At 40.7% G+C, this 11115-nt stretch overlaps 1 protein-coding gene across 4 annotated transcripts in view; it reads right to left on the bottom strand.

The window, feature by feature from the left end:
* Positions 1 to 5784: 5784 nt before the first annotated feature.
* PROSER1 (proline and serine rich 1) overlaps positions 5785 to 11115 on the bottom strand; it is a 33325-nt gene continuing 27994 nt past the window's right edge. For all 4 annotated transcript variants that reach the window (XM_002721091.6, XM_089303679.1, XM_089303680.1 and 1 more), the window contains 3 exons: positions 9029 to 10811; positions 7930 to 8080; positions 5785 to 7142 (listed from right to left, as the gene is read on the bottom strand). In XM_002721091.6, the coding sequence (XP_002721137.3) occupies positions 7020 to 7142; positions 7930 to 8080; positions 9029 to 10811 (2057 nt within the window). In that variant the 3' untranslated portion in view covers positions 5785 to 7019. The remainder of the gene's footprint in view (positions 7143 to 7929; positions 8081 to 9028; positions 10812 to 11115) is intronic.

Here is an 11115-nt window from a genome sequence, read left to right as displayed (position 1 = left end):
TGGTAGTAATAATAGAATTATAAAGGAGAGAATGTTCCAACATGGGAAGTAGTCCACACAATAGATTCATAGAATGACAATCACTTTAATTAGCACTCTGAACTCAGAATCAGCCTTAAAGTCATCTTGGTCTGGCTGAAAAGCCCCTGAGAGCATTTCAGGCATGAAAAGCCAAGACACTGGCAAAAAAATATTCTACATGAAGGACTTCCGTGAGACCCCAGAAGAAAGTCACCATCAAACAAAGATGTACTTTTCTCTGAATGGGAGGAGAGAACTTCCACTTTGTTTACGGTCTTGCCTAAATACTGTCATAGTTTGTGGATTCAAAGGCTTCCATATAACTAGGTAACTCATGTCAAGAACCTCAGGTGGTCACTGACATCATACATAAGTATTACTTGTTAAATTAGCAACAGGCGTCACTGTGCACTAACTCCCCATCACAACCTCTGTCCTCAATGAGTTTTATTATGAGTTAACTGTAAAACTTGTTCTCTCTGTGTGTGCGTGCAAATTGTTGAACTCTTAGTAGAGTTAGTCTTCTGTGTAAAAAGTTAATTGAAAATGAATCTTAATGGAGAATGGGACTGTGAATGGGAGGAGGAGGAGGAGGAGCAGTGGCAAAGTGGGTGGGAGGACAGGTATGGTGCGAAGAATAACTATATTCCAAATAGCTGTACTTATGAAATTGTATTCCTTAAACAAAAGGTTTCTTGGGGGGGGGGGGAAGAAAGCAATCTATTGAATAAAGATCTTGTTGCGAGACTTTTGCTGACACATGCGAAACATATACAACATATCTTTACTTAACACAATATACAACTGTGAACAGAGGACCCAAGTCCTAACTAAAGCATTACCATTCCCTAGTTCTCTGTAAGCACAACCCACGATTTTGTTGATTATGGACTCACCTTTAAAATACAGTTTTTATCATCACTTATGTATTTATAAACAAGATGGTATTCAGCTTTGTTTTTAATACTTATGTAGTCTTCCTCTGTGATTGCTTTTCTCTCTCCATGTTATGTTTCTCAGGTTCATTTGGATTTAGATTTCCATGAATTTTAAGGTGGCTGAACAACATTCACATTTATTTACAATTCATGTTTTTTCCTCTGTGAAATGCACATAAATGTTTTTGGCTCTTTTTTTTTTTTTGGCCTTTTTCTTACAGATTTATAGGTACTCTTTGTATATACAGATGTTCCTAACTTAGGATGTTTGGACTTAACAATTTTTGACTTTATGATGATGCAAAAGCAATGGACATTCAATGGAAGCCATATTATGGTTTTGAATTTGGATGTTTTCCTGGGCTACTGAGATGTGGTATTATACTCTCCTGCAATGTGGGCAGTGGCAGTGAGCTACAGGTGCCTGTCAGTCCTAACACCATTGGGGAAGCTACCTGAGACTCTGCATTGTGCTATTACTTGCTAAGCTACATTAGTTGGTCGCTTAGGTATATTAAACTAATTTTTGACTTATATTAGTTTCAACTTAACGATGGGTTTATTGGGATGTAATCTCATCATAAATCAAGGAGCATCCGTATTTATATATGCTTGATACACAGACAAGCACATTTAATACAAAATGTATACTTGAGATTTAAGAATGAAACCAGTTGCCACTTTTTATTTATTTTTTTAAAGATTTATTTATTTCAGAGTTACACAGAGAGAGAAGGAAAGGAAGAGACAGAGTCTTCTATCCACTGATTCACACCCCAATTGGCTGCAACAGCCCGAGCTGCACCAATCTGAAGCCAGGAGCCAGGAGCTTCTTCCAAGGCTCCCACATGGGTGCAGGGGCCCAAGGACCAGGGCCATCTTCTACTGCTTTCCCAGGCCATAGCAGAGAGCTGGATCGGAAGTGGAGCAACTGGGACTCAAACTGGAGCCCATATGAGATGCTGGCACTGCAGGCAGCGGCTTTACCTGCTATGCCACAGCAGCAGCCCCCACTTATCTTTTTAATGATGTATCTGATATCAAGTATATGAAGATTCACTGTATTTAGTGCCTGATGTATTTTATTTAAAAATCCTTCCCTTCCAAACTTTCTAAGGATCTCAAGGATCTAAATATGTTGTTTTAATGTTCAGCACAGCAGTCCTCTCCATCTTATTTCTTGTCTTCACCCTTTGGTTATCTACCTAAACTTTAGAATAAGGTCATTAAGCTTACTGAAAACTCTGTTGGGATTTCAACTGGAATTGCATTGAACTCTGGTTATTTCCAGAGATTTGATATCTTGAGGGTATTTTATTTGCAGCCATGATCACTGTGCATGCACAATTTAAGCTAGTTTTCTTTAAAAATTGTCATAAGGTTTCAAACATTTCTCTATATTATTTACTTCTTATAAATAATATAGGTTATAAATTATTATTAGAAACAACAGAGGCCGGCACTGTGGTGTAGCTGGTGAAGCCGCTACCTGCAGTGCTGGCATCCCATATGGGTGCCAGTTCAAGTCCCAGCTGCTCCACTTCCGACCCAGCTCACTGCTATGACCTGAGAAAGCAGTAGAAGATGGCTCAAGTCCTTGGACCCCTACACCCCTGTGGGAGACCTGGAAGAAGCTCCTGACTCCTGGCTTTGGATCAGCACAGCTCCAGCTGTTGCAGTCATCTGGGGAGTAAACCAGTGGATGGAAGACCTCTCTCTCCCCCTCTCTGTAACTCTTTCAAGTAAAACAAAATAAACTCTTAAAAAAATACCCACCATCACCACCATCAAGTTTTTTCTGTTCTTGCTCATGTCTCAAAGTGCAACTGGCCTTTGAATGCACTCTGTGAACCTAAAACTTATTAAGATTTATTAAACCTGAGTACTGCCAGTCTTAGAGCATCCATTCCAATCCTTCTATTGTTTAACATTTCCTGTGCCTTACTACACCAGCTGGCATGTCTATCTAGTACAATGTGGAATTACCCTTTCCTTGATCAACTGATTTTAAAGGGGTATTTTTAATATTTCATAATTAAGAATGTGACAAGCTCTTTTTTAGAATTCCTTTACCTAATCAACTTTCCTTCTTTTCCTAATTTGCTAAATTGTTTTTTTTCCCCCATCATTATTGTGGTTGAATATCATCAAATGCTTATTATGTACAGGCTGAGAAAACAGCTTGCTACTTTCTGGTTTCCTAATGTTATTTTACCTTTATGCTCCTGATAGGATACTCAACTTGATTATGCTATATCACTTTTTTTTTATTTTATTTATTTATTTTTTATTTTTATTTTTTTTTGACAGGCAGAGTGGACAGTGAGAGAGAGAGACAGAGAGAAAGGTCTTCCTTTTTGCCGTTGGTTCACCCTCCAATGGCCGCCGTGGCCGGCGCGCCGCGCTGATCCAATGGCAGGAGCCAGGAGCCAGGTGCTTTTCCTGGTCTCCCATGTGGTGCAGGGCCCAAGCACCTGGGCCATCCTCCACTGCACTCCCTGGCCACAGCAGAGAGCTGGCCTGGAAGAGGGGCAACCGGGACAGAATCTGGCGCCCCAACCGGGACTAGAACCCGGTGTGCCGGCGCCGCTAGGTGGAGGATTAGCCTAGTGAGCCGCGGCGCTGGCCACTTTTTTTTTTTTTTTTAAAAGAATGCTCTATTTGTGCTGATTTATGATTTTCACTCTTCTCTTGAATAAGGTTGACTTGTATTTTTTTATTTCTCATATTTTGTCTAAGTTTTGGGATCATGGTTTTGGGATCATGGTTCTGCTGACCTTATTTAGAATGAATTGAGCAGTGTCTGTTCTTTTTTCTTGGAAGTTGGTATACTCTTGAATGATTCATTCCTCCAAGTTCAGTAAAACCAGTCTGAAAAGTCTTCTGAGCCTATTGCTTCAATTCAAAAGAGCTGTGATTATGAAAACATGGAAGGTAGCTAGTATCTTATCATGTACTGCTTCATTCTTACCTTCTTATTAGTTTCCCTCTCTACCAAATAAGAGTTAGAACACCACCTGACATTTGGCTCATACCATGATATTTTATCAGATATTTAAATTAAAAAAATGGTATAATAATGCTCCATCTGAATACAACAGGACCTCAGGGACACTTTAGTTTTGAGCACTCTTTTAATTTTTGATCACTTGCTAATGTTGTTTAATCTTTTAACTGACCAAATTAGGCATGATTTACCAATACATTGTATCACCTTTAAAAGCAAAAAAGACTCATTAAGTTTCATTTGTAGTAAAGTCTTTTCTAAAACTCTAATACAGATTATTATATTTTATAAATACAGATTGAAGCCACCTGGTCAATCAAATTGTGAGGCTTAAAATTAAGGCCAATAAGTTATATAAATTAACAGATTTTATAAACTCCACAGACCATAGGCCTTCATTAAAGGGAGTAAACAGAAATATTTCTATCTCCTTTCCATAATGTCAATCCTCAGTCTTCATTTTTGGATTTCTGCTACAATCATCCAGTTTACTTCTAATCCAACCTCATGATGCAGGCTCAGTGATTTTCTGGTATTTTCTAACTGTTGATCATAGAACAAACTGCCAGCTCGTTAGCTCAGGTTACAAGGCTTTTCTTGATCAAGTCTCTCTCTTGCCCAACTTCATTTAAAGTCCACATGATACTCCATGAGTATAGCACTAAGCTATTCTGTCATACTTTGTGCTTTTTTAAAAATCTTAATTCTCACTCATTTATTAGGATTTCATCATTACTAAGAAATCTTTCTGGACTCCATCAGATAGTAAGATATTCCCTTCTTCCTGTCACCTCTGACTTCACCAATATATTTTTCTAGCATTTGGTAACACAAAATGACTGATACGCAGAAAATGTTTGATTCAAATTTACTATTAGTCATTGTGTACTTTAGATCTTAAATTCTTTAACTAGAGGATTAGGTTACTAGGACTTATTTCATAGGGTTGTGAAACAGAGGCATAAACCAGTCCCAGTTATTAGTGTAAGTTCCTTCTCTTCTATATAAATCTTGAGTGCCCAATGCATGCAAGATGTCTGGAATACACCTCAATGATGAACAGCTTCTCTGCTCAAGGGGTTCAAAGGATAGCAAAACTCAACTGCAGTAGCATCACATTGCATAAAGATTATTCTTCGGGACATGCATTGTGGGCCAAGGGGTTAAACAGCCTAGGATTTCTGCATCCTATATTGGGAGCGTCTTGCTTGAGTTCCAGTTACTGTATACTTTTGATCAAGCCACCTGCTAATGAGTTTGGGAGGCAGTCAATGATGGTCCTAGTACCTGGGTTCCCTGTCACTCATGTGGGTGACCTGGATGGAGTTCCTAGCTCCTGGCTTTAGTTTGGCCAAGTCCTGGCTATTGTGGGCAGTTAGCGAGTGAACCAGTGAACAGACTATCTCTCTTTCTCATTGTCTGTCACTCCGCCTTTCAAAATAAAAGTACTACTACTAATAATAATAAATACAGATTATTCAACCAGAAACTATTTCTGAATGAATTAGCAACATATATAAGCAACTCAATACAATCTTAAAAAGTTTTATGAGCACAGATTTAAAAAGAACAAATGACAACTTCTAATAATTGCTATCAGATTAACTACTGAGACCATTATGTGCTTGAAGATAATTAAAGGCAATCAGTGTATTTCAAGTGCTGAACATGACTTCTGCATAACATATTAAAGGACTGGGCAACAGGTTTAAATTGAGCTTTGTAAATTTTGACAAAAATATTCAATATATTAACTCTAGTACATACAAAAAGTTAAAAAAAATCCATCCAAGCATTTCATCAAACACTTATAAAAGATTTGTCTTATCCATAAAGTTTATTTTTAAAAATTGTTAAAAACTAACCATACAGGAATATTTATTAATATACTTAAAAAGATTGTTCCCCATGTTGAAGGAAAATACATTTGCAACATCTTCTAGACACCATCTTTACAAAAGTAGAACTTCTAGATGCTGAAATGTACTACAGTAGATTCTATAGTTTACACTTTTAATCACTGAATTGGAATTTATTCTCCCTTCTTCTCCCCCCTCCCCAATGTGGCAGTTATTACTCTTAAGTTAATGACATTCAATCATGTTATACTACCACAGATCCTTAAATAGACTACACACTGCATATTTACTAACAGAGCAAGTCTTCTCTATTTGTTGTCACATAATTATTTCAGATAAGCATTTGACTTTAAGTACAAATAGAAATACTACATCCTGTGATTGTAAACATTCACCAAGAGCTTCCAGAGTACAATGAGCAATAGAGGCGGCCCAGGAGTCAGTCAAGTGTTCCTCACTCATTTGGATACTGCTGAGATTAGGAAAAATGTTTTGAAGGCAAATTATAAGCCTTCTGTAAGAAAGTAGTTCTGGGTATATATTTTTAGTCAAAAACACCTGAAAGTCATTCTAAAGACTACATTAAGCACCATTTTCACTTACCTGAAATATATTGAGTTAAATTCATCAGTATATATGATCCTTAACACTAGAAATTAAATATAACGGTGGGTCTCAAGTTCCTTTTTGTGGATACATAATGGAGTACTGGGTTCTCGCTGATGCTAACGGGAGTCACTCATGCATACCGAGGGTGGAAACTCCTCAAGGGCCATGTGCAACCCAAAAGCTTGAGGCACAACTATTACTTCTGTCAGTGGATGCTATACAAGCAGATTTAAGGCTGTATTCGGCTATAAAGAGTTCAATCTCCTCATTAATATTCTTTCTATGTAGATCACATACACAATTCATAATTTTGTAGGATGGGAGGTGAAAAGTCCCCAAATACTTCTGAAATACTATTCTCCATACAATTTAGTCATTGTCAGCATATTTACACATGGGGATGTTTTTACTTAAAACCCTTTTAAAAGCACAAGTGGGATTTAAAAACTCTTGTCATAATTTCCCCAGGATTAGCCTCATTTTCATTTTCTGACTTTTGGCCAAATTCACATTTATCAGATTCTTCACTATAGTTCTTAGGCAATTCTGATGATGAATCGAAGGAGAAGAAAAATCAAAACTTGTTCACTGCCACCCACTTTGGGACAGGCCTGTTTGTAAAGAAAACGGTGTTCCTGGTGTGGAAGGGTAATTGGGGAAGCCCTCAGGCTGAGCCGGATAGCTTTCCAGAGCCGCAGCGGAATGCACCTGAAGGAAGAACAGCACAGTTCAGCAGAGTGCACATTCAATCCAGACTGGATGTGGTTCTGCCTTCCCCACACACTAAGTAATCAGAACAGGAAAGAAAGAAAACATTTGGGGCCAGATGAAGTCTACTCACTCTCCTAAGACTTTTAAGCCTCAGTAGAGGAAATGCATAGAAATGCCACTAAAAGATTTAATATTCTTGCAAAGAAAACTCAGTTGGTTTTCCAGAGATAACTTGCTTTAATGGTATATAACTTTGGAAGACAAGTTAAAATTTAATTGTTGTTCCATTTTATTGAGTTAATTTTTCCACGATGAGATTCAAAAAATCTGTCGGCAAAAAAAACCATTCATGCAAATTTGGGGAGAAGTAATCATCAATTCTCTAAACACTTTGATAATTATGGCCAGTGTTGCCGTATCTCAACAACGTATCTCAACAATGGAGTTCCCAGCTCCTGGCTTTAGTTTGGCCAAGTCCTGGCTATTGTGGGCAGTTAGCGAGTGAACCAGTGAACAGACTATCTCTCTTTCTCATTGTCTGTCACTCTGCCTTTCAAAATAATAAAAGTACTACTACTACTACTACTAATAAATACAGATTATTCAACCAGAAACTATTTCTGAATGAATTAGCAACATATATAAGCAACTCAATACAATCTTAAAAAGTTTTATGAGCACAGACTTAAAAAGACCAAATGACAACTTCTAATAATTGCTATCAGATTAACTACTGAGACCATTATGTGCTTGAAGATAATTAAAGGCAATTCAATTATCTTACCTGCTGTAACAATGCTGACTGTGCTGCTGCATTGTGCTGTAATTCTTGCAAAGATGATTGTGAAGGATTCTGGGAAAACCCAGGGATACCTGGGAGGGACAAAAGGCCTGGAAAAACAGAACTGCCTGCAGCTTGAAGTCCAGATGATAAGCTGAAATGATTGACAGAAAAACAGGTCAAAATATGCATCAGACTTAAAAGCTACTGCTGCTGTATTGGTCAAATACCATCTACAGATGTTAAAAACAAAATAAGAAGACTTAAAATTTATTCCGCCATTGGATGGAATCATAAAAGTCAGTCATTCACTGGTGTAAAACTTAATTTTTACTGTAAGGTGTGTGATTCTGAATTCATTAAGTCTATATTTTGCACATACAGTCATGCACAACACAGGAAAGTTTCAGTCAGCAGCAGGCTGCAGGCACCATAGTGGTCCCACCAATTCTATCTCCTTAGTTTGTGTCAGTCAGTGCACTCTATTATGTGCGCACAACACATCATCTAATGACACATCTCTCAGAACATGTCCCTGTTGTTAAGAGACACATGACTAGGGCTGGTGTTGTAGCAGAGTGGGTTAAGCTTCTGCCTGCAAAGCCAACATCCCATATGAGTGCCTGGTGGAGTCTGGTTGCTCCTAATGCTACTGAGAAGACAGTGGATGGCCCAGGTACTTGGACCTCTGCCATCCACATCCAAGTCCCAGATGGAGTTCTAGGCTCCTGGCTTTGTGGCCATTTGGGGAATGAACCAATGGATGGAAGATCTATCTCTCTAAATCCCCATCTTTCTAATTCTGCCTTTCAAATAAATAAATGAATCTTAATTTTAAAAAATAACTATTTAAAGAGAGACGCATCACTGTTAAGTCTTTCTACCATTTTATAAGCAAATTAAATGACCAAATTCAAGTATTATGTTAGCAGGCATTCATGTTACATATTTTAATGTGCTTCAAGAGCTAAAAGGCAGAAAATGCTAACTTAACACCACTGAATAATTAGATTTAACTTTCGTTTGAGTAGCTTAAAATAACACTATGGACTACAAGTTACATGAACAATGATTTCATCCTGTTTGCACACTATTCACGTACCCGGCTTGTGCAACGAGAGCAGAGTTGAAATTGGAGCTGAACGCTGAAGCAAATCCTGGGAGGACGGGGGCTGGAGATGGGGCGGTGGCAGCAACAGGCAGTGGGGTGACAGCTGCAACTGTGGAGGGCGCCTGCAGCCCCGGGAATGAGGAAAGGGCAGGGGTAACACTTGAGGCATTAGAGACAGAAAAGCCGGGATAGGAGGGGTTTGAGGATGGCAGAGGTCCTTGGGTGACTGAGAAAAGCGAGGGGACAGCAGTAGACAGGTTGAGGGGGAAAGGTGCTGCCGAGACTGGTGCTGAGGCAGAAAGCCCTGAGAGAGCGGCTGCTGTCGAGCTGGGATGAGGGACGGAGGTGGAGGTGGCAGGGGCAGATGAGGTGGCTATTAATGACCCCGGGAGAGACACTGGGGGATTAAGGGATGGGTTGCCAGTTAAGGGAAAACTGTTGGTTAGAGAAGTAAAAGGAGGCAGAGCAGTAAATACTGGAGGGATAGGAGCAGAGGAACCATGTGGTGGAAGGGAAATGGAAGAAAGAGGATTTGAACCATTTAAGGGAGTACTCAAACTGGAGAGCCCTGATAATGCGGGGTTAAGGCAAGTAGACAGACTGATGGGCACTGATGTTGAGGGATATGCACGGCCCAAGGTCCCTGACAAACCTAACGTGCCATGAGCGGGATTCACGGAATGAGACGGGCCTTTGAAGGCGGAGGGAGTAGGACTCGTGGGCTCAGTTTTGATCATCACTGGAATTGTCGTTACAGCAGGGGTGGATGGAAGGTGCAGTTCTGAGGTACCTGGGTGAGGGCCATGCAAAAGGGCAGTGGAGGAGCCACAGCTCACTGGCACAGACGCTGAGGAGGACGTGGGAGTAGCCAAGGGAGACTGGGCAGGCAAAGTAGGGGCAGCAGAAGTGGCGTTAGCCACAGGGGATGGCAGGCCCGGAAACATGGCCATCCCTGGAGTGGAAGACCTCTGGGGAGCAGGAACGGCCGAGGGGGTGAAGCATTTGCTAGGGGCTGAAGCAGCAGCATCAGAGTTGGGGTTAGTGAGAGAAGATAATGAAGCCAGCCCACTTGTAACAGCAGAGGATAAAGCAGAGGAGTTCATTAAGTTGGAGTCATTTGATGTCAAAAAGCCTTTTAAAGCAGACAGAAGAGGGCTGTTTACAGCAAGTGGACCAGCAACACTGGGAGCAGCACCGCCGGCAATTACGGGAGTTGGGTTGGATACACCTTGGGATGTTGGTGCTAAGGGCAAAGGGAGACCTGCAAACACTGACGACAGTGAAGCAGAATTGGGGTTGTTGATAGAAGCAGCAGTGGAGTTGGCAGAAAAGGAGAGGCTAGTGAAAGAAGCAGAAGTAGAAGCGAAAGTTTCACTGGAAGCAAGAGTGGCCCGAGGTGTAGACGTGGCTTGAGGGGCTGGAGTAGGAGCGGCAGAAGGACCTGGCAGTGGCACTAGGCCAGAAAAAACAGAAGGAATAGGAGCAGATGTTGTACTGTGGTTGGAAGTAGCAGGTGCAGTAGGCAGCGAAAGGGTTCTGATCACTGTAGGGTTTGGTGTCGATGGCTGAGGCGTAGGAACGGCTGAGGAGACCTGTCCTGGGAACACAGGAAGGACAGTGTTTTGCATGTTCATCCCAGAAATGCTGGCTGCTGCTGATGCTGACGGATGATTGACTGCCTTGACTGGAGATGCAGTAGGGACAGGCGTCGCAGCAGGTGTTGAAGGATTAGAACCATGAGGAGAAAAGAGTTGACTTGCTGGGGTAGAAAATGCTACAGGAAGGAGAGAAAAAAAGAAAAATGTATGTTGACATGTCCAATTTTAACTTAAAATAAATACATAAGAATTTTTGTACTGTTTTACAAGTGTCAAAGAAAATTAATGAGAGATATTAAAAAAAATAGGCTCCTGGGGCCAGCTCTGCGCACAGAGGATTAAGCCACCATCTGCAGCGCCAGCATCCCATATGGCGCCAGCCTGAGTCCTGGCTGCTCTGCTTCCAATCCAGCAATCTGCTAAGGTGCCTGGAAAGGCAGTGGCAGATGGCCCAAGTGCTTAGGCCCCTGCTGGCCTGGC

The sequence above is a fragment of the Oryctolagus cuniculus genome, chromosome 9 (genome assembly GCF_051225735.1).
Source record: "Oryctolagus cuniculus isolate XC-2025 breed Fujian yellow rabbit chromosome 9, ASM5122573v1, whole genome shotgun sequence".
Taxonomy (NCBI): Eukaryota; Metazoa; Chordata; class Mammalia; order Lagomorpha; family Leporidae; genus Oryctolagus; species Oryctolagus cuniculus.
This window is presented reverse-complemented; position numbering and strand designations above follow the sequence as displayed.